General features: G+C 43.9%; 1 protein-coding gene across 1 annotated transcript; it reads right to left on the bottom strand.

The window, feature by feature from the left end:
• Nucleotides 1–785: 785 nt before the first annotated feature.
• On the bottom strand, nucleotides 786–23,122 carry LOC136158923 (cationic amino acid transporter 3-like). Its single transcript, XM_065920770.1, has 13 exons — nucleotides 23,118–23,122; nucleotides 17,098–17,204; nucleotides 14,295–14,690; nucleotides 13,126–13,284; nucleotides 11,999–12,176; nucleotides 11,682–11,794; nucleotides 11,302–11,524; nucleotides 11,013–11,152; nucleotides 10,809–10,911; nucleotides 2,475–2,674; nucleotides 2,129–2,295; nucleotides 1,761–1,869; nucleotides 786–1,598 (listed from the first exon to the last, which is right to left on the bottom strand). Exons 3-13 carry the CDS (start codon nucleotides 14,662–14,664, stop codon nucleotides 1,501–1,503), a joined length of 1,860 nt encoding a protein of 619 aa, XP_065776842.1. The 5' UTR covers nucleotides 14,665–14,690; nucleotides 17,098–17,204; nucleotides 23,118–23,122; the 3' UTR covers nucleotides 786–1,500.
• Nucleotides 23,123–23,984: the final 862 nt, after the last annotated feature.

The following is a 23,984-nucleotide window of genomic DNA, read 5'->3' as shown; positions in this document are numbered from 1 at the left end:
CCTTCTTATCCCTTGACGTTATCAGAGAGTTCTGGTGATTGTTATCTCAAAGTGATGTTTATGGAAAAATATTTTCTCTTCTTAAGATTCTCTTCTTGGTTTTGTATAAATGTAACCCTGAGAAATAAAGAATCATCGCTGACTGCAGCGATTCTCTCAACCCCATCTGTTCTGTGTCTTTATTTCTTAGCCTAAAGGAACGCGTCGTGTTGCTCGCAGAAATCTTCCGGCTGGTCCCGGCACTCAGGGCTGGTGCACTAGGATGACCCAGAGGAATGGGATGAGGAGGGAGCTGGGAGGGGGTTTCAGGATGGGGAACACATGTAAATCCATGGCTGATTCATGTCAATGTATGGCAAAAACCACTACAATATTGTAAAGTAATTAGCCTCCAACTAATATAAATAAATGAAAATAAAATAAAATAAAATATCTGCTTAGCCCAGTCTCCAGCATTAGGCCATCCTAACTATAAGTTACCATTTTCACTCTTTGCTCTTGAAGATAAAAGATTCTCCCTGAGCATATTAACTCAGAGACATGGTGACCCATATGGACCCATTGGCTATTCTGGACCCAGAGTCAGATTTGTAACAGAAGGCAGGTTCAGCCACTTGCTGCTCAACAGACAGTAAATCAAGGGGCAAGCTTTCATAGACAAGAAAGATGTTTTATTCAGAAAATCCAGTGATCTGAGGAGAAGGTAGACTTGCATCCATAACAGTTCTGCTCAGCTATGACCATCTTTAAAGGGAAACAATCTCAGTTAGTTGTTAAGGTAGGAAGTCACTGTCTTTTTTCCATTGCTGCCCATTTGCAGCAATGGACTGCCTATTTTCCCTGGGACACTGTCTTGCTCGAGTGACTCACCTGTAACCGGAGATTCTCTTGCCCCTGTGGTCCACCTGCATGTTTACTAAAGGGAAGCTAGGGGAGGAAAGTCAGTCATTCTTAAACCAATTTTTTTTTTTTTTTGGCTACACCATGGGGCATATAGGGTCTTTGTTCCCCAACCAGGGATAGAACCCATGCCCCCTGCACTGGGAGTGTGGCGTCTTAGCCACTGGACTGCCAGGGAAGTCCCTGGAGTATAACTCTTCTCATAATACGTCCTCACCTGAGTTTCCTTCCAGTGGGGCAGTCTCTGTGTTAGAAAGAAGTACAAGAAGGTGCTTCTAATGTGCCCATTACTAATTTATTTCTTCCTCTCCTTGCTGGTTACATTGTGGTACTTTGTTTGTGAAAATTCATCTTGCTGCACACTTATGAAGCATGCACTTAGAAGTATGTATAGTGTGTTTTTAAAAGTTACTGATTATTGCACAATGGTCCAGTCACTTTGTCCACTAGCAATAAATACAGGGCTTTAGATGCCTCCACCTTCACACTCCATGGAGGCTCAGGTGTCCCTTAAATCAGCAGATCCTCCAGGGCATGTAGGGAGTTCATGCAGCATCTACTTCCTGTGGGTAAGATGACTCAGCACCGGGGATGTCTTTGTCAAGAGTCTGGGAGGTGGATGCTGGTGGCTGGTGGCTGCTGCTGATTGTTCCCTGCCATGCTGTGTCGGATCCCATATCCAAAGTATATGAGAAATCCTAGTAGGGAGATGAGATGGTAAGAAGGAAATGTAGGTGCTCCACTCACTTACAACTGCCCAGTAGACCTCCTATGGCGTCCGATACAGTGTGGGGAGAAATAGTAGGAAGATGTTGGATTCAGTCATTCAAGAAACCTCTTTATCCCAGAAAGCAACTTACCAATGGCATTCCAGATGCCAAACAGGGCCCAGGTCCCAGAGGTCGTCTGCATCATCAGGTAAACATTCACGAAGATGCTGACCAGTGGGAGGACAGGCAGAGCAGGAACCTGTGGGCAGAGTCAGTTCATCACTGAACACAGCCCAGATGTCTGAAAGGGAGACCCTATCCCACGTGAGTGGGAGACTCCTGTCCTCCTCAGGCTGTGCATGCAGTACCTATTGAGATTGTGTATGCAAAGCCCTGAGTGTGAATCATTGGTTTCAGTAACTCCCCTCATTCCCTGTCCAGGAAAGGATATTTTGCCATCAAAGGACAGAGACTTCATTCACTCAAGGTGGACACTTCGGGCACATAAGCTCACTTACCCTGAATGGAAGAGGAGAGGGGCTCTGGGGCTGCCTCCAGATGATGACTGTGACCCCAGTAATGAGCAGCAGCAGCAGCACAGCCACTGTTGTGAGCACAGGGTCTCCAAAGAACACCTGGCTGGGCCACTGGGCCAGGATCAGGCTCAGGATGGTCAGCAGGAGAACTGCAAGGGTCAAGGAGCACTCAGAAGACAAAAACGTCAGGACCTTGGGTCACACTCTTCCCTGAAACCACCAATATCAGGAATGGCCATCATATCTTCCAGACTCCTCCACTGACAAAATACACTCACTCCATCCTGTCAACTTCAAAATATGACCAAAGAGAAGTCTCAGCACTCACCAAGCAGGAAGGCACATCCATAGACAATCTGGGCAGATTTCCGAGTGGGGGTGGTGCTAATAGGCAAACACAGACTTTTTAGAGCCTTTGAGGTTTCTGCTTCAGGTTCAGATTCCAAAGGATTTTCCTTGAGTAGAGGCTTCATCTGAATTTTGTCTTCTATTTTCTCATTCTTGCTTAAATTCCAGTCTGTCTGGTACCTGAATTAGAGATATAATAGGAATATTAACAGCAGTTCCTACTCATTCAAAAACAGGCAGTCCAAGGCAGCACTTTCCTGCCTTAAGCAGAGCAGGAGTTTAGAAGGCTGAAGGGGGGAGGGGGGTGAGGCTAAGATGGTGGAGGAATAGGATGGGGAAACCACTTTCTCCCCCACAAATTCATCAAAAGTACATTTGTACGCTGAGCAAAATGCACAAAACAACTTCTGAACGCTGGCAGAGGACATAAGCCACCCAGAAAAGCAGCCTGTTGTCTTCGAAAGGAGGTAGACAAAATATAAAAGATAAAAAGAGAGACAAAATTGTTAGGGACGGAGATCGTCCAGGGAACAGAGTCTTAAAAGAGAAGTTTCTAAACACCAGGAAACCTCACCAGTGATCTGTGGGAAGTTTTGGAATCTCAGAGGGCAACATAAATGGGAGGAAAAATAACTAAATAAAACCCACAGATTGCGTGCCTAACAGCAACTCCCAGCAGAGAAGTACCCCAGACGCTTACACCCGCCACCAGCAAGCGGGGGCTGAATGGGTAGGAGCGGGCTGCATTGCTTAGGGTAAGGACCAGGCCTGAATGCCCTGAGGGCAGTCTGAGGGAGATAATGTGAGACAGCAACCTAAATTCTGGGATAACCAGAGGGGTCGGGGGGGGGGGGGAGATAGAGACACACACAGAGAGAGAGAACTATCCCAAGAAAAGCCCTAACTGAAGGCCCTGCCGCCCGCTCACAGAACAAAGGACTGAGCAATACCAGAGAAGAGCTAGCCGGCTGAGGACTGGCCCACCCCGCGCTGGAGGTAGGGGGCAGGCGGGCACAAGCCAGAGCAGGAAAGGGGCAAACTCTGCCCCAGTGACAGCATCCCCTAACAAACTGCAAAGAGGCTTCCAGTTTCTAACCAAGACTTCCTGAGATTCTGGGCAGTTGACATCGCTGGGAAGGTCGCAGCCAGAGATCAGCCCCCCAGAAGAGACACATGGCACCCTGGAGACGGGCGTGCCCTGGAAACCGAGCGGCTGGGACCCGGGTGGTGGTAAGACGCACCACACCTAGGGAGAGTGCTCTCGCCAAGAACCTGGTCACCTGAGCTGCTCGGACCGTGGAAGGCACAAAACGCAGGCACAACCGAGTCTGTGCCTTTGTGGAGTACCCGAGAACCTGAACCTGAGCAGCTTAGACCTGGGAAGTGCATGCAACCCAGGGTCTCCTCCCTGCAGAGCAACCTGGAGCCTGAGCAGTGTAGAATGGGAAAGCACACACGCCGTGATGGGGGGCAAACCCAGTGTGGCCGAGACACTGCGCGCACTCCCCACATGCCAGTGATATTTGTTTGCAGTGCCCCTCCCTCCCCACAGCACGACTGAACAGCACTTATTTAGTGAGCCTAAATAAGTGACCACCTTCATCCCCTTGTGTCAGGGCGGAAATTAGACACTGAAGAGGCCAGCAAACAGAAGAAGCCAACTAAACAGAGGGAACCACTTTGGAAGAGACAGGTGCAACAGATTAAAATCCCTGTAGTTAACACTGACTACATTGGAAAGGGACTATAAATCCTCAGAAATATAAGCTGGAACAAGGAGCTATCTGAAACTGAACTGACCCCACACTGCCCACAATAGCTCCAGAGAAATTCCTAGATATATTTTTACTATTATCATTTTTTGAATTTTTTTCATTTTTGGAAGTCCTCTCTTACTCCTTTAATTTTCATTTTTATAACTTACTAATACCTTGCAAAAAAAAAAGACCATATTTTTAAAGCAAACTTCATATATATTTCTTATATTTTTGTGATTTTGTTTTTTTGTTTTTTTAATATTGTATTTTTGAGAGTCTAACCTCTACTCTAGATTTTTAATCTTTGCTTTATGGTATTAGTTATCAATTTTGTACATTTAAGAATCCAATCTTCAGTACCCATTTTTACTTAGGAGTGTGATTACTGGTTTGATTACTCTCTCCCGCTTTTGACTCTCATTTTTCTCCCCCAGGTCACCTCTATCTCCTCCCTCCCCCTTCTCAACCCAACGCTGTGAATCTCTGTGTGTGTTCTGGGCTGTGGAGAACACTTAGGGAACAGAATACGGCCTATATCTATCTCTCTCCTTTTGATTCCCCCCTTTCTTCTCCTTCTCACCTCTCTCTCCTTCTTCCCTCTTCTCTTCTCTATGTAACTCCGTGAACATCTCTGAGGGATCCAGACTCTGGAGAGCACATAAGGAATTGATTACTGGCTAAATGCTCTTCCCCCTTTTGATTCCCCCTCTTCTCCTCCTGGTCACCTCTATCTCTGTCCTCCCTCTTCTCTTCTCCATGTAACTCGGTGAACCTCTCTGAGTATTCCTCACTGTGGGGAATCTTTTCACCATTACCCTAGAAGTTTTATCTTCAGTGCTGTATGGATGGAGAAGTCTTGAGGCTACTGTAATAATAAGACTGAAAACCAGAGGCAGGAGGCTTAGGCCCAAAACCTGAGAACACCAGAGAACGCCTGACTCCAGGGAACATTAATCAATAAGACCTCATCCAAAAGCCTCCATACCTACACTGAAACCAAACATCACCCAAGAGCCAACAAGTTCCAGAGCAAGACATACCAGGCACTTTCTCCAGCAATGCAGGAACATAGCCCTGAGCTTCAATATACAGACTGCTCAAAGGCACACCAAACCCATAGACATCTCAAAACTCACTACTGGACACTTCATTGCAGTCCAGAAAGAAGAAATCCAGCTCCACCCACCAGAACACTGACACAAGCTTCCCTTTCCAGAAAACCTCGACAAGCCACTCGTCCAACCCCACCGACAGGGAGGAATCTCTACAATAAAGAGGAACCCAAAGCTGCCAGAATACAGAAAGGCCAGCCCAAACAAAAGCAATCTAAATAAGATGAAAAGGCAGAGAAATACCCAGCAAGTAAAGGAACATGATAAATGCCCACCAAATCAAACAAAAGAGGAGGAGATAGGGAGTCTACCTAAAAAAGAATTCAGAATAATGATAGTAAAAATGATCCAAAATCTCAAAGGCAAAATGGAGTTACAGATAAATAGCCTGGAGACAAGGATCAAGAAGATGCAAGAAATGTTTAACAAGGACCTAGAAGAAATAAAAAAAAGAGTCAATCAATAATGAATAATGAAATAAATGAGGTCAAAAACACTCTGGAGGGAACCAACAGCAGGATAATACAGGCAGAAGATAGGATAAGTGAGGTAGAAGCAGAATGGTAGAAATAAATGAAGCAGAGAGGAAAAAAGAAAAAAAGAATTAAAAGAAATGCAGACAACCTCAGGGACCTCTGAGACCATGTGAAACACCCCAGCATTCGAATCATAGGAGTCCCAGAAGAAGAAGACAAAAAGAAAGGCCATGAGAAAACACTTAAGGAGATAATAGCTGAAAATTTCCCTAAAATGGAGAAGGAAATAGTCACCCAAGTCCAAGAAACCCAGAGAGTCCCAAACAGGACAAACCCAAGGTGAAACACCACAAGACACATATTAATCAAATTAACAAAGATCAAACACAAAGAATAAATATTAAAAGCAGCAAGGGGAAAACAACAAATAAAAAACAAGGGGATTCCCATAAGGATAAAAGCTGATCTTTCAATAGAAACTCTTCAGGCCAGAAGGGAATGGCAGGACAAACTTAAAGTGATGAAAGAGAAAAACCTACAAACCAAATGACTGTACCCAGCAGGATCTCATTCAGATATGAAGGAGAAATCAAAAGCTTTACAGAGAAGCAAAAGCTGAGAGAACTCAGCACCACCAAACCAGCTCTTCAACAAATGCTAAAAGATCTTCTCTAGACAGGAAACACAGAAAGGGTGTATAAACTTAAACCCAAAACAACAAAGTAAATGACAATGGGATCATACTTATCAATAGTTACCTTAAATGTAAATGGGTTGGACGCCCCCCAAAAAGACAAAGACTGGCTGAATGGATACAAAAACAAGACCCCTATATATGCTGTCTACAAGAGACCCACCTCAAAACAAGGGACACATACAGTCTGAAAGTGAAGGACTGGAAAAAGATATTTCACGCAAATGGAGACCCCCAAAAAAAGCAGGAGTAGCAATACTCATATCAGATAAAATAGAATTTAAAATAAAGGCTGTGAAAAGAGACAAAGAAGGACACTATATAATGATCAAAGGATCAATGCAAGAAGAAGATATAACAATTATAAATATATATCCACCCAACATAGGAGCACTGCAATATGTTAAGGCAAATGCTAACAACTATGAAAGGGAAAATTAACAATAACACAATAATAGTGGAAGACTTCAATACCCCACTCACACCTATGGATAGATAAACTAAACAGAAAATAACAAAGAAATACCAACTTGAAAAGACACAATGGACCAGTTAGACCTAGTTGATATCTATAGGAAAATTCATCCCAAAACAATGAATTTCACATTTTTCTCAAGTGCACAACAAACATTTTCCAGGATAGATCACATCCTGGGCCATAAATCTAGCCTTGGTAAACTCAAAAAAATTGAAATCATTCCAAGCATCTTTTCTGACCATAATGCAGTAAGATTACATGTCAATTACAGGTGAAAAAAAAAAACTATTAAAAATTCCAGCATAAGGAGGCTAAACAACACACTTCTGAATAACCAACAAATCACAAAAATATCAAAAAGGAATCAAAATATGAATATAAATGAATGAAAATGAAAACACCACAACCCCAAACGTATGGGACACTGTAAAATCAGTAAGGGGGAAGGTTCATAGCAATACAGGCCTACCTTAAGAAACAAGAAAAAAGTCAAATAAATAACCTAACTCTACACATAAAGCAATTAGAAAAGGAAGAAATGAAGAACCCCAGGGTAAGTAGAAGGGAAGAAATCTTTAAAATTAGGGCAGAAATAAATGCAAAAGAAGCAAAGCAACCATAGCAAAAATCAACAAAGCTAAAAGCTGGTTCTCTGAAAAGATAAATAACATTGACAAAACATTAGCCAGACTCATCAAGAAAGAAAGGGAGAAGAATCAAATTAACAAAATTAGAAATGAAAATGGAGAAATCACAACAGACAACACAGAAATACAAAGGATCATAAGAGACTACTATCACCAACTATATACCAATAAAATGGACAACTTGGATGAAATGGACTAATTCTTAGAAAAGTACAACTTTCCAAAACTGAACCAGAAGAAATAGAAAATCTTAACAGACCCATCACAAGCATGGAAATCGAAACCGTAATCAGAAATATCCCAGCAAACAAAAACCCAGGAACAGATGACTTCACAGCTGAATTCTACCAAAACTTTAGAGAAGAGCTAACACATATCCCACCCAAACTCTTCCAGAAAATTGCAGAGAGAGGTAAACTTCCAAACTCATTCTATGAGGCCACCATCACCCTAATACCAAAACCAGACAAAGATGCCACAAAAAAGAAAGTTACAGGCCAATATCACTGATGAACATAGATGCAAAAATCCTTAACAAAATTCTAGCAAACAGAATCCAGCAGCATATTAAAAAGATCATACCTCATGACCAAGTGGGCTTTATCCCAGCAATGCAAGGATTCTTTAATATCCACAAATCATTCAAAGTATACACCACATTAACAAATTAAAAGATAAAAACCATATGATGATCTCAATAGATGTAGAGAAAGCCTTTGAAAAATTCAACATCCATTTATGATAAAAACTCTCCAGAAAACAGGAATAGAAGGAACATACCTCAACATAATAAAAGCTATGTATGACAAACCGAGAGCAAACATTATCTTCAATGGTAAAAAAATTGAAAGCATTTCCTCTAAAGTCAAGAAAAAGGCAAGGGTGCCCACTCTCACCACTGCTATTCAACATAGGTTTGCAAGTTTTGGCCATGGCAATCAGAGCAGGAAAAGAAATAAAAGGAATCCAGATTGGAAAAGAAGAAGTAAAAATCTCACTGTTTGCAGATGACATGATTCTCTACATAGAAAACCCTAAAAACTCTACCAGAAAATTACTAGAGCTAAACAATGACTATAGTAAAGTTGCAGGATATAAAATTAACACACAGAAATCCCTTACATTCTTATATACTAACAATGAGAAAACAGAAAGAGAAATTAAGGAAAAAATTTCATTCACCATTGCAATGAAAAGAATAAAATACCTAGGAATATATCTACCTAAAGAAACAAAAAACATATATATATAGAGAGAAAAGTATAAAACACTGATGAAAGAAATCAAAGAGGGCACAAATAGATGGAGAAATATGCCATATTCATGGATTGCAAGAATCAATACAGTGAAAATAGGTATATTACCCAAAACAATCTATAGATTCAATGCAATCCCTATCAAGTTACCAAAGGTATTTTTCACAGAACTAGAACAAATAATTTCACAATTTGTATGGAAATACAAAAAACCTTGAATGGCCAAAGCAATCTTGAGAAAGAAGAATGGACTTGGAGGAATCAACCTGCCTTACTTCAGGCTCTACTACAAAGCTACAGTCATCAAGACAGTATGGTACTGGCACAAAGACAGAATTATAGATCAATGGAACAAAATAGAAAGCCCAGATATAAATCCACACACCTATGGACACCTTTTCTTTGACAAAGAAGGCAAGAATATACAGTGGAGAAAAGACAATCTTTTTAACAAGTGGTGCTGGGAAACCTGGTCAGCCACCTGTAAAAGAATGAAACTAGAACACTTTCTAACACCATACAGAAAAATAAACACAAAATTGACTGAAGATCTAAATGTAAGACCAGAAACTATGAAACTCCTAGAGGAAAACATAGGCAAAACACTCTCTGACATGTCACAGCAGGATCCTCTTTGACCCTCCTCCCAGGGTAATGGAAATAAAAGCAAAGATGAACAAATGGGATCTAATTAAACATAGAAGCTTTTGCACAATGAAAGAAACTGTAAGCAAGGTGAAGAGACAGCCTTCAGAATGGGAAAAAAGAATAGCAAACAAAGCAACTGACAAAGAATTAATCTCAAAAATACACAAGCAACTCCTGTGGCTAAATTCCAGAAAAATAAATGACCCAGTCAAAAAATGTGCCAAGGAACTAAACAGACATTTCTCCAAAGAAGACATACAGATGGCTAACAAACACATGAAAAGATGCTCAACATCACTCATTATCAGAGAAATGCAAATTAAAACCACATTCAGGTACCATCTCACGCCAGTCAGAATGGCTGCTATCCAAAAATCAAACAATAAATGCTAGAGAGGATGCGGAGAAAAGGGAACCCTCTTACACTGTTGGTGGGAATGCAAACTAGTACAGCCACTATAGAGAACAGTGTGGCGATTACTTAAAAAACTGTAAGTAGGACTGCCATATGATTCAGCAATCCCACTGCTGGGCATACACACCAAGGAAACTAGAATTGAAAGAGACATGTGTACCCCAATGTTCATATCACAGCACTGTTTATAATAGCCAGGACATGGAAGCAACCTAGATGTCCATCAGAATATGAATGGATAAGAAAGCTGTGGTACATATACACAATGGAATATTACTCAGCCATTAAACAGAATACATTTGAATCAGTTCTAATGAGGTGGATGAAGCTAGAGCCTATTATACAGAGTGAAGTAAGCCAGAAAGAAAAACACCAATACAGTATACTAATGCATACATACGGAATTTAGGAAGATGTTAAGGGTAACCCTTCATGCAAGAAAGCAAAAGAGACACAGATGTATAGAACAGTCTTTTGGACTCTGTGGGAGACAGCAAGGGTGGAACGATGTGAGAGAATAGCGTTGAAACATGTATATTGCCATATATGGAACAGATCACCAGTCCAAGTTCGATACATGAGACAGGTTGCTCAGGGCTGGTGCACTGGAATGACCCAGAGGGATGGGATGGGGAGGAAATTGGAAGGGGATTTGGGATAGGGAACACATGTACACCCATGGTGGATTCAAGTCAATGTATGGCAAAAACCACTATGATATTGTAAAGTAATTAGCATCCAATTAAAAAAAAAAAAAAAGCTGACGAGGATGAACTGCCATTCAGTCTTTAGGAACGTAAGAGCCCCGGTCAGGGTGCAGTGGAGTCTCACCTGAGGACAAGGACAAAAAACGCCACCGAGGAGTAAACCAGCAGGTGTCCAATCGACATGAGGTCCACCAGATTACTGAACTCAAAGAGCAGCGCCATGATCCCTAGAAGGAGGGCGCGAATGAGGTGGGGGCCGGCAGTGAGAAACCACTGGGCGTATCCAGATAAGGACAGTATCCAAGGAGGAGTGGGTTCTGAGGCTCACCTGCGAGAATTCCAGAGGACACGGTGGCCATGATGGGGGTCTTCGTGCGGGCATGGGTCCGGGCAAGTCCTCGGAAAAGGAGCCCATCCTCGGCCATTTCCTGGATCACCTGAGGCACGGGGAACAAGGAGCTCTGCAGTCTGGAAGGCACGGTGGGAACACGGGTGGGGATGTTGAGAAGCAGGAGAGACCAGGGCTCTGGCTCCCTGGTCTACCTCTCATCTCTCAATCCCAAGGGCTGAAACACCTGCGCATCTGACAGTTCGCGGAGAGAACCCTTGACACTGACCTGTATAAAAGAAAACAGAGGATGCCAACAGCCACGACATATCTGGCAGGGCCCCACCCAACATGGAGAAAAGCCTGTGGAAAGGGGCTGTCAGGCTGAATCTGGTAGTAGGGCACCATGAGGGTGAGAGTCGCCGAGACACCAAAATACGCCAAAAAGCAGATGAAGACCGTGGTCACGATGCTGATGGGGATGGAGCGGTGAGGATCTGGGGCTTCTTCCCCTGCAGGGTGGGTGAACATCTCGGGTTAGGAAAACACTGATGGTGCAGCACAAAATCCACTCTCCTCTTGAACTTCAGAGTGTTAAAAAATCTTCTACCAACCCCTATGCCTAAGGGCAGCCCAATTCCCTGATGGGACACACAATGGCCCTGTTACCTTTAGTGACAATGTCATCAAAACCCACAAACGAGTAGAAACATAGAGCTGCTCCATGGAGAATTCCATCATAGTCGAAGGGCACAAACCCTCCAGAACCCAGAGGGCCCAAGCTACAGTGAGAGAAGAAGCAAGAAAGACCATGAGGGAGGTGTGTTCATTCATCTCTACCAGACTTCACAGTTAATACCTCAAGCCCTGGGCTCCACGACCTTGTTATCCGGATCCACCAGCCCAGATCTCTTTAGATCCTGCCAGATTCCCAGCTCTGCACCAGCCCCCACAAACATGACAAGGACCAGGAGCACCCTCCTGACCTATGGATGTCACCGGATTCAGACGTGTTCAATGTGTAGTCCTGTTCCGTGAGCTCCCAGTTGTGCAGGTCTCCCTTAATGAAGCCAGAGATGATGATGAAGCTGAGAACCAAAAAGTTGACACCTGTAGATATTTTTCCAACCAGGACTGACTCACGAGCTCCCAGAACCAGTACTCCTGTGGAAAAGATGGAATGTGAGACATTCCAAGATAACCAAATCAAATCCATAGACACAGAAGGCAGACTAGTGGTTGCCAGGGGTTAGAGGGCGTGAGATTAAGATGGATGGACTGTCACTGCTCAGTGGGTACTGGGTTTCCTTTTGCTGTGATGAAAATGTCTGAAGCTAGAAGAGGGTGATCATTATACATCTTGAATGCCCTAAGTATCACTGAATTTCATACTTTAACATGGTTAGTTTCTTACTGTGGCCATTATCATATAATATGGGCTCAGTTACTCTGACCCTTTGAGACCCCATGGACTGTAGCCTGCCAGGCTCCTCTGTCATGGAATTTTCCAGGCACGATTACTGGAGTGGGTTGCCATTTCCTACTCCAGTCACATAATATACACATCTCTCAAATCATCATGATGTTCACCTTGAGTTGATATAATGTTGTATGTCAATTATATATGAATAAGGCTAATGAAAAATAATAAAGATGGCTAATTTTATGCTATTCTAATTTCCTCCCCATTGAAAAAGTCTCAATACAGAGGAAGAAAGTTGTCACTCTAAGTAAATGATTCTCAGCTGAGGGTGATTTGTGTCCCCAAGGGATATTTGGCAATGCCTGGAGACATCCTGATTGTCACATTTTGGGAGATATGTGTCACAGGTGTTTAGTGAATGAAGTCCAAAGATGCTACACACCTGACAATGATTAATTAAGAAAATTCTGCAGTGCACAGGTCGGCCCCCAACACCAAAGGCTGTTTCAGCCTAGAAGGTCAGTAATGCCAAGGGTGGGAAAAACGGTCTATGTCTCGACTTCCTGTCTTTTGTATCACAGACCCTAATTTCTAGTTCCCACAGTCCTGCCACCTCATGCCTTTCCAGCCCTAGTTCCCCCACCACCCCACATGCCACTCTTCTCATCTTAATTTGGATCCCTGTCTCACCTGTGAGCAACAGCACCAGGGACAAAGCAACAAAGTCTGGATACTTGGCCAGGAAGTAGGGCATATATGGAGAGAAAGTTCCCTCTAAGGCCTGAAAGATGTGGTTCCCAATCAGGCTGTCGAAGGCGATGCTCCAGGCCCTGGCCACGCTTCCTGTGACTGAAACAGAATAAGAAGAAACATTTGTTGACAATTTTAAATTGTACCCCCCTATACACCAAGACCCCTTCGTGGATCACAGCCTTGTCATGGTGACGGGCTAGCATATTTCAATAAAACTATGAGCCTTGCCATGCAGGACCTCTCAAGACGGATGGGTCACAGTGAAGAGTTCTGACAAAACGTGGGCCACTGGAGAAGGAAATGGCAACCCACTCCAGTATTCTTGCTAGGAGGACCCCATGGACAGCATGTAAAGGCAAAAAGTTATGATTCTGGAAGAGGAGTTCCCCGGATCAGATGTCCAACATGGGAAAGATTGAAGGTAAAAGGAGAAGGGGGCCTCAGAGGATGAGATGGTGGGACAGCATCACCAACTCAGTGAACATGAGTTTGAGCAAACTCCAGAAGATAGTGGAGGAAGAGGCGCCTGGTGTGCTGTAGTCCATGAGGTTGCAAAGACTTGGGCACAATTTAGTGACCAAACAACAACAAAAACAAATACACAAAGTCATGTATGTTGGGGAAAAAACACAAAATACCAAATCTCAAAGAGTTTCTTTTCATGGGGTGGGGAAAATAGACCCAGATAATTCTAAAATAGGTCAACTATTTAATGTTTGTGGGAGATCAAAGTTATGCAACAAATGAGGGAAGTGGGAGCAAGTTGTCTGGGCAATGAAGACTAAAATTTTAGTTCAAATGCTAATGGAAACTCTGAAGGCAACCGCTAAGCAGAGACTTCAGTACAGTGAGGGGATGAGCCTGTGGGCCATGCCTCCCTCTCACCCACCCCCCACGGTTCCCTTTCCATGTGGGTTCTTGGTCCATCTCTTAAGGAAAGCAAGGGAGAGCCGAAAAGAATGAAGTTGTGGACTTTTCCTTACGTTATTCCCCTCCTCCCCTCACAGAGTGGATGACCAAGTTCTCATGCATGATCGAAGACCCAAATGCCTGCTCCTGGTCTCCTGAACTTCAGCCCCACACCTACCCCTGACCCATCCCCTCACCAACGACATAGGACAGTATGAGGTTCCAGGCAGTGATGAATGCCCACAATTCTCCCATGCTGATGTAGCTGTAGAGATACGCAGAACCAGTCCACGAGACCCGTGTCCCAAATTCGGCATAGCAGAGCCCAGACAATACAGAAGACAGGGCTGCCACCAAGAAGGAGATGATGATCGCTGGTCCAGCAATGAACATGGCCACTTCTCCCACCAGGATGTATACGCCAGCCCCCAGGGTGCTGGCCACACCGAAGGCAACCAGCTTCAGGATGTTCAGAGGAGCCGAGGGACTCTCAGAATCCTCAGTGGGCTCCAGGGGCCGCCTGCGGACCAGCTTCTGACCGAACTGGTAGAGATTCTGACACCGCATCCTAGATGGACTTGAGGAGCTGTGATCTGCTGAGGAAACACGACATGAAGCCATCAGCAAGGCCCACCTGCCCTTGGCCCTGGGAGTCCAATTCCACGGAGCAGCGCAGCGATGAGGGGCAGGTGGTAAAAGGACACTTGGGACAATGTCTCCATCTCTGAGCTTTGGTTTCTTCAAACACAAAGAAATCTTTTAACATGTTTCAAAGTTACTGGAAAGGCTTTTGAAAGAGAAGTGAGGTGGAGAGGATTAGGTCTCCCCCAAAATGTGCCACTTGAAACATGAGTTGTTTGGTGTGTGTCTATGCTCAGGCCTGTCTGACTCCTTGAGTCTCTGCGGACTGCAGCCCGCCAGGCTCCCCTGTCATGGGATTCTGCAGGCAAGAATGCTGGGGTGTGTTGCCATGATCTCTGCCAAGGGATCTTCCCGATCCATGGATCAAACCTGAGTCTCCTGTGTCTGCTGCACAGGCAGGTGGACTCTACCACTGAGACCCCTGGGAAATCCCTGGATTGTCTTGAGCTGAAGGCAATTAAGACCCGCAGACTCAGGAAATGCTTTCTGTCTCTCCCTTAACTGCTCAAATGTACATGTACAAGCACAAACATACATTCAGTTATTGTGCCTCAATATAGAGCCTTTTTAAAAAAAAAAAATTGTATGTCTGTGGCAAACATATGTTGTCATATGATGGCTAGCAATTCTTCTTTTTACAAATACAGTGTCTTAATATTAGAGAATCTGAAGCAGTAACGGAACCTGGAGCCTGGCAGGCTACAATCAAGGGGATTATAAAGAGTCAGACAAGACTGAGTGACTAAACAACAACAACAGGCGTGGGGGAAGCTTGGGTTCCCCCTGAGAGCTGGGAGTAGTTAGAAGGGGGTCATTTAGAATGCCAGGAGAGTTAACCTCAGTCCATTTTCCCACTTTGTGGTAACAAAGATCTAACTGTAAGATAGCATTATAATCTAGAGACCAAGTTTTAGGCCACTTTCCAACCTCCAACTTAAATAAAGGCTAGACATTGTTAAATCAAACCTGAGTTTTCCTTTTCTTGGCCCATCTGGCTTTTGAAGCGCATCCTCCTTGGTTGAGCTTCCCTGGGGAATAAGAAAGTAAAGAATCCGCCTGCAGTGCAGGAGGCCGGTATTCGATCCCTGGGTGGAGAAGATGCCCCGGAGAAGGGAATGGAAACCCACCCCAGTATCCTTGCCTGGAGAATCCCATGGACAGAGGAGCCCGGCAGGCTACAGTCCACAGGGTCAAAAAGAGTCGCACATGACTTAGCCACTAAACAACAGCTACAACACAGTGGGAGCAATTTGCTGGCGGTGGTGGTAGGTGCTGAGCCTTGATTCCTGGCGTGGTTCTCCCAAAGTTGATGAGGAAGCTCTGCTTGGGTGAGGGACAGGCTGGGGATTTTCTTTAGGTAGAATGAGAGAAATGGGGAGGGGGACAAGTAAAAGATAACTGGGGCTCCTTCATGGAGTGGACCTCGATTAACCCCTGGAGGTCTTGGAAAAAGAACAAAGCAGAGAATGAGAGCAAGTTCTCCTGCAAGAGAGAAAGAGTCAGAAGTCTCCAACCAGCAGTTTGGGGAGACCTGTAGTTTACCTTGAAATCCTGGGTTTCAGCCCCAAATGATCTGGGAGGGAGAGAGAGACAGCCGTGAGCACTGGCTTAGATCTCTGCCCAAGAATTGGGCTCGAGTAGCCTGGATGAAAACCAAGACTCCTAGTCACCAGTCCATCGGGGGCTAGAAACTAGAAACATGGTTCTCCTGGCTCTAGTCCCCAGTAAAAAGGAAAAAAAAAAAATAGCATCTCCCCAGGAGGCAAAAACTAAAAATATGATAAAAGTGTATTACTGGAGACAGAGCACACTTGTGTAGGAGCACTCAGAGGAAACAGTTTGTTTAGTTAAGACAGAAGCCAGGTAGAGTTCACACCCAAGAGGAAGGCTGTGGGCATCCTCCCAAAGGAGGAGGAGCCCCATAAAGACACTGTTTTGTTGTGTAGGTAGAGCAGTTCTGTCCGTCTTTGTTTACCTTGGCCAATTACCTGGTTTCTTTTTCCACACCTACCCTGCCCTAGGACCCTCCCTGACAGGTGTGTGTAGCTTTTTTTCCTAGATGGATTCAAGCACACAGGCCTGTGGGGGTCTGGACATCACGGTGCCCCACGAGGAGACTTTCTCACATGTGAGATGCCCCAAAGATAGAAAATATGTGACCTCTTGATCTTTTACACACACAGGGTTTAACCCCTCTCTGTCCCTGCCATGACTGTTATAGTCTATAACAGTCTACAGACTATAATAGTCTATAACGTATCTACAGCAGGCAAAGTCCAACTATTTACCCTGTTCCTGCCATTTCCATCTCCAAGTGCAAACAGAAGTCTAGTTGTAAATATCTAGCCTAGACCTCACCTGCCTCATTCCTCAGGAAATGTAAACAGAAGGCTAGCTGTAGATGTAGTTCTTTCTCCTGTTCATCTGCCCTTCGTGTGTCTTCTTTGAGGCTCCTGACAGAGAACCTAGGAGGATAGAGGACAAGATTATCTGCCCCAAGAGCAATAAAGTTTAAATGCTTCAACAATATGATGAGGGCTTCCCTGGAGGCTCAGACGTGAAGAAACTGCCTGCAATGCAGGAGTTCCCAGTTCGATCTCTGGGTCAGGAAGATCTCCTGGAGAAGAGAGTGGCAACCCATGTCAGTATTCTCACCTGGGTAACCCCATGGACAGAGGATCCTGGCAGGTTACCATGGGGTCACAAAAGAGCCAGACACAACTGAGTGACTAAACAACAACAAATATATATATATATGCACATACATATATATTCATACATGCATACAGTGGGATACTATTCAGCCATGAAAAATGAAACAATGCCCCTTGCAGCAGTATGGACCTAGAGCTTATCATAGTTAGTGAAGTAAGTCAGAAAGAGAAAAACAAATACCATATGACATCACTTACATGTGGAATCTAAAATATAAACCACGTGAACCTATCTATGAAACACAGAGAGACTCACAGATATAGAGACCAGACTTATGATGGCCAAGGGAGGGGGACAAGGAAGGACTGGGAGTTTGGGATTAGCACATGCAAACTATTCTATAGTTTGTTTATCTATAGATAAACAACAAGATTCTACTGTATAGCACAGGGAACTATAATCAATACCTTGTGATAAACTTTCATTGAAAAGAATATATCAATATATATATATATATATATATCTGAGTCACTTTGCAGTACAAGAGATATTATCTCAATGCTTTAAATCAACTATACTTCAATAAAATGAAAAGAAAATCATTCAAATTGAAGCAGCCAATAAGTGAAAGTCTAAAATTTAAAAAATAAGACATCTAAAATAGGCATTAGGGATTTAGTAGTAAGGAGCACTCCCCTCTTTCACAGCAGCAGGACATTCGGAATCCAGCCCACATATCTTATATTGAAAAAAATTCCACATTGGTTTTTAAAAAAATCTGACTTTTTAAACAACTGTAACATAATAGGAGAAAACATACAGAGTTTAAAATAATGTAAGGACAGAGATTTAAGCCATGAGAATGGCATGTCTGATATCACATTGTATAGAATTTTCTTGTTGTTTAGTCGTTCAGTCATGTCTGAGTCTTTTGTGGTCCCACGGACTGTAACCTGCCAGGTTCCTCTGTCCATGGGGTTTCCCAGGCAAGAATACTGGAGTGGGTTGCCATTTCCTCCTTTAAAGGATCTTCCTGTCCCAGGGGTCAAACCCACGTCTCCTGCATTGGCAGGCAGGTTCTTTACCACTGATCCACCTGGGATGCCCAGTAGGCAACCCCAACTGATAGGCACTCTCTTCCAGTTATGATTCATGAGAGAGTCACTCAGGTCTACTTCTGCTGGTTTCTCCCCACCCTCTCATCTTTCCAACATAATTTCCCATGTTTTTAATTCATCTCACTGTGACCACAGTAACTGTCAGAGGTACGCTCACATTACTCTTTTTTTTTCCTTTTTCATCCAACAGTTACCCTGTGTTTCCAATGAGTGTCCTGATCATCACCCCTTCCCTAACTTCCCTGCCCTCTGGCCTCTATCTCTCAAATACTAACACTTTTTCATTTTCATGTACTTCTTACGTGTCTGTAATTATTACTCAATTCTATAACCATCGCTGAGTTTGGGTGCTTTGTGTTTACATTATATGTGAATATTTTAAATTGATGTTGAGTTCCCTGTGACCTGTGATTCACAGTTGATGACCTGCCCCACCCCCGCCCCCGCCCCGCCCCAGTCTTCAGCGTGTTAGTCCTCCCATCTGTGCCTCCACCTCCTGCCTCTTTTCTGTCTCAGATGGAAACACTTCTTCTCTCACTCTCTCTCTCTCTTGCTTCTGCCCCCTCCCCCTTGCATCCTGTTTTTGATATGAATTCAACACTGTGCCTTGGACCTGTGGATTTCCCTTCTTGGTTGCATTTGGAAACCAATCCACATCCCTAAGCCAAGCTAGCCCTGACAGAATGGAAAATAAAACACAGGGGAGCTGAGAGAAAACCATGTGACCTGTGAAGAGGATGAAAAAAATCCCAATCATGGTATTGTCAAAGATTCTTCCATTATGAGGGGACTCTCTCGGGAACACACACACATACACCACGAGTTTTCTCCATTATCTTGTAAAACGAAGGAGTCTAGAAATAAATGTAGTTTTTTCATGTTTGTTAATATTCTTACGTTTTGGACTTCCGTGGTGGCACAGTGGATGAGAATCCACCTGTTAATGCAGGGCACATAGGTTCGATTCCTGGTCTGGGAAGATCCCACATGGCACGGAGCAACTAAGTCTGTGCTCCACAACTACTGAGCCTGCGCTCCACAATAAGAGAAGCCACCGCAAGAAGCATGCACACCAAGGCAAAGAGTAGACCCCTCGCCACAACCAGAGAGAAAGCCCACGCGCAGAAACTAAAACCTAGTGAGGCCAACATTTATAACAGTTTTTTAAAAACAAAATGTTTTGTGAAATTCACCAGTGAAACTATCTTTTCTGTGTTGAGAGGTATCTTATCCCTGATTTAACCTCCTTCAGTTCAGTTCACTTCAGTCTCTCAGTCGTGTCTGACTCTTTGTGACCCCATGATTCACAGCAGGCCAGGCCTCCCTGTCCATCACCAACTCCCAGAGTCCACTCAAACCCATGTCCACCAAGTCAGTGATGCCATCCAACCATCTTATCCTCTGTCGTCCCCTTCTCCTCCTGCCCCCAATCCCTCCTAGCATCAGGGTCTTTTCCAATGAGTCAACTCTTTGCATGAGGTGGCCAAAGTATTGGAGTTTCAGCTTCAGCATCAGTCCTTCCAATTAACCTCCTTACTTGTTTGTTATTGGTTTATTTGTACTGTTTATTTTATCCTGATTTTGTCTTGGTAAGTTGGATGTTTCTAAAAATTTGGTCTGTTTTGTCTAGGTTATCCAATTTGTTGGCATATAGTTTTTCATTGTAGTTTCTTATAAGACTGTATATTTAAAGTACCATTTATAATATCTCCTCCTTCTTTCTGATTTTATTTGCCTATTCTCTTTTTAAATTTTTTTATTGATGTATAATTGCTTTACAATGTTGTGTTAGTTTCTGCTATATAAAAAAGTGAATCAGCTTTGTTGCTGTTTAGTCACTCAGTCATGTCTGACTCTGTGCCACCCCATGGACTGTAGACTGCCAGGCTCCTCTGTCCATGGGATTCTCCAGGCAAGAATACCAGAGCGGGTTTTTACCTCCTTCTCCAGGGAAACTTCCCACACCAGGGATCAAACTTGCGTCTCCTGCATTGGCAGGTGGATCCTTTACTGCTGAGTCACATGGGAAGCCCAGTGAATGCTATATGTATTCATATGTCCCCTCCCTCTTGGTTCTCCCTTCCACCCATCCCCCATCCCAACCCTCTAGGGCACCACAGAGCTACAAGCTGAGGTTCTGTGCTCTGTGCAGGTTCCTATTAGCTATCTGTTTTGCACATGTAGTGTATACATGTCAATCCTAATCCCCCAGTTTGTTCAACCCTCTCCTTCCCCCACCGTGTCCACATGTCAGTGAGCTATCACCTCACAGCAGTCAGAATGGTCACTATTGGAAAATCTACAAACAATGCTTGAGATGCTTGAGAGGATGTGGAGAGAAGGGAACTCTACTGCACTGTTGGTGGGCAAAATAAACTGACACAGCCACTATGGAGAACAGGATGGACATTCCTTAACAAACTAGGAATGAAACTACCATATGACCTGGCAATCCACTGCTGGGCATAAACCCTGAAAAACTCAAAGTCAAATCAAACCAAATCACAAAGATACATGTCATGTACCTGGATGTTCATTGCAGCCCTGTTTACAACAGGCAGGACACGGAAGCAACCTAGATGTCTACAGACAGATGAATGGGTAAAGAAGATGTGGTACATATATGCAATGAAGTATTACTCAGCCAAAAAAAGGAATGGATGTGAGTCACTTGTGGTGAGGTGAATAAACTTAGAGTCTGTTATACAGAGTGAAAAAACTCAGAAAGAGAAAAACAGATATTGTATATCATGCATATGCATGGAATCTAAAAATATAGGACTGATGAATCTATTTGTAGGGAAGGAGTAGAGATGCAGATGTAACAACAGACTTGTGGACGCAGTTGAGGGAGGAGAGGGTGGGACGAACTGAGAAAGTAGCATTGACATTTATACATGATTATGTGTGAAACAGATAGCTCGTGGGAAGCCACTGTGTAACACGGGGAGCTCAGTCTGGAACTCCGTGATGACCTAGATGGATGGGGATATATACATATAATTATGACTGAACCTCATTGTTCTAAGGCAGAAGCCAACACAACATTGTAAAGTGATTATCCTCCAACTAAAAAAGTATAAAAATTTTAAGAATAAAGTATTATTAAATTTTGATTAAAAAAAAAAAGGAAAAACAGATGGCCTCCTAAGTGCCTGGAGGGAGGGAGGACTAATCTTCATTCTGAATCAGAAATAACAGACTCTGATTTCTATCCTTTGGGACATAGAATGTCTCCCCATTACACTTCCTTTGCAGGGCTAGGCTGCCTCAGTGAACAGGAGTTAAAGTCGGTGGGCTTCTGTCCACGTTACTCTAAGGTCCAAATTGAACACTATGGTTGAGGGTAAGCATTCAAAGAGTCAGGAATCTATGATTAGGATATTGGCACCACGAACACCTCTCTGCCCTTGAACAAGTCATATACTTCTCTGGACCTGTGCTTCCTTCTTGGTCAAATGCTGCTGATGAACCTCTGAGCCCTGTCGTTTGGAATGTAAAATGGTGCAGTTGCTGTGGATGAAGTATGGTGGTTCCTCCAAAAACCAAAACTTAAATTACCATCGTGGTTGAGCAGTCCCACTTCTGAGTATACACCCAAAAGAACTGAAAGTGAGGTCACAGGAAATGTTTGCACACCCATGTTTGTAGCAGCATTGTTCACAATAGCTTAAAGATGAAAGTAACCCAAATGAACATCCACGAAAATTGGATAAGCAGAATGGGATCTGTACCTACAGAGGAATATTTTTCAGGAATAAAAAGACAGGAAATTCTGACCCATGCTACAACAGGGACAATACCCTTGTGGACAAGAAACTTGAGGACAATATACTAATGATAAAAAGCCAGTCTCTAAAAGACAAATACTGTTATGATTCCACTTCTACGAAGTACCTGATATAGTCAAATTTACAGAGACAGAAAATAGAATGGTGATTTAGTAGGGCCTGGGTGAGAGGAAAAATAGGGAGTCATTGTTAAATGAGAACCTGGTTTCAGTTTTACAAGACAAAAAGAGTTCTGCAAATTGGTGTCACAGCTATGTAAATTTACCAAAAATTGCTGAACGATTCATTTAAAAGTGGTGAAGATGGCAAATTTATGTGTATTTTACCACAATTTAAAACAAAAATGATGCCAGTGATAAACAGAGGAGCCAGCTTCACAGAGTTGCTGAGTGTACAAAACTCCAAGGTAATTCAACACGAAACACCACTGAGTCGTCCTCAGCGGAATGCTCAGCTCCTAGAGGAGGCATCAGCAGACATGGAGGGCAGACAGGAGACAGGAAGCTAAAGGCAGTGGTACCCATATCACAAACTCTATGTGAGGGTCATCTGAGTGTTGAGTGAGCATCAGTCTAAAACCAGTCCAAGAGCCTTTGGACACAGAACCAATCTCTCCCAGCCCCTCCTCTTCTCACACAAACACAACAGCTCCCAGCTCCTTCTACTTTAATCTGAAAAACGTGTCTCTCCACCATCAGACTGGAGCCAGGCTGCCCCCCCCTCCCCCACACACACTCAGGATTGCAGAGGTCTCTTTGGGAAGATGCGAACTCAGCGCCCAGTCTCCCACAGAAAAGGGTGACCCGAGACTTACTGGATCCTTGGAGCAGAGCCTGGAGCACTGGGCCAGTCAGGGAGGCTGAGGTTAAGTCACGCAGGGCAGGAGCTGGTGCGTGTCCAAAAACCAAAGAGGGAAGTCCCTGAGCACAGAAGACAACCCTTAACCCCTGGGTAGTTGTGGTGGGGAGGAGGCTGGGAGGACCGGAAGCTTATGCAAAGTTCCTGTCAGCCCTGAACACTTCTGTGGTTACCGTCAAGGGATTTTCAAAGATGTTTTTAACTGGGGTAACATGCAAATGACATCTCCCTCATAGCACAGTCGGTAAAGAATCTGCCTACAATGCAGGAGACCAGGTTCGATTCCTGAGTTGGGAAGATTCTCTGGAGAAGGGATAGGCTACCTGTTCCAGTATTCTCACCTGGAGAATCCCATACACAGATCAGCCTGGCAGGCTATAGTCCATGGGATCGCAAGAGTTGGACACAACTTAGCGACGGAACCACCACCAATGTACAAATAACAGGAAATTGACCATTTTACCCTCTTTAAGTAATCAGTTCAGTCGTGTCATAACCAAAAGCAGGGTCCGGCTGCTGGCTCCGCAAAAGCCATTAAGGCGGCCAGGTTGATGGAAGGAAAGTTTGCTTTATTTTGGATGCCAGCAATGGGGGGTGGGGGTTATACTACTGCCAAAGGTCAACTCCCCTGCCCACCCACCCCAACAAGCAGACAGTAACAGCTTTAATGGGTTTCCCTGGTAGCTCAACTGGTAAAGATTCCACCTGCAGTGCAGGAGATACCACTTCCATTTCTGGGTCAGGTAGGTCGCCTGGAGAAGGAAAAGGCTACCCACTCCAATATCCTTGGGTTTCCCTGGTGGCTCAAACAGGGAAGAATCTG

The sequence above is a fragment of the Muntiacus reevesi genome, chromosome 2 (assembly GCF_963930625.1).
Source record: "Muntiacus reevesi chromosome 2, mMunRee1.1, whole genome shotgun sequence".
NCBI lineage: Eukaryota > Metazoa > Chordata > Mammalia > Artiodactyla > Cervidae > Muntiacus > Muntiacus reevesi.
Note: the sequence above shows the minus strand (reverse complement) of the source record. Positions and strands in the feature narration are given on the sequence as shown.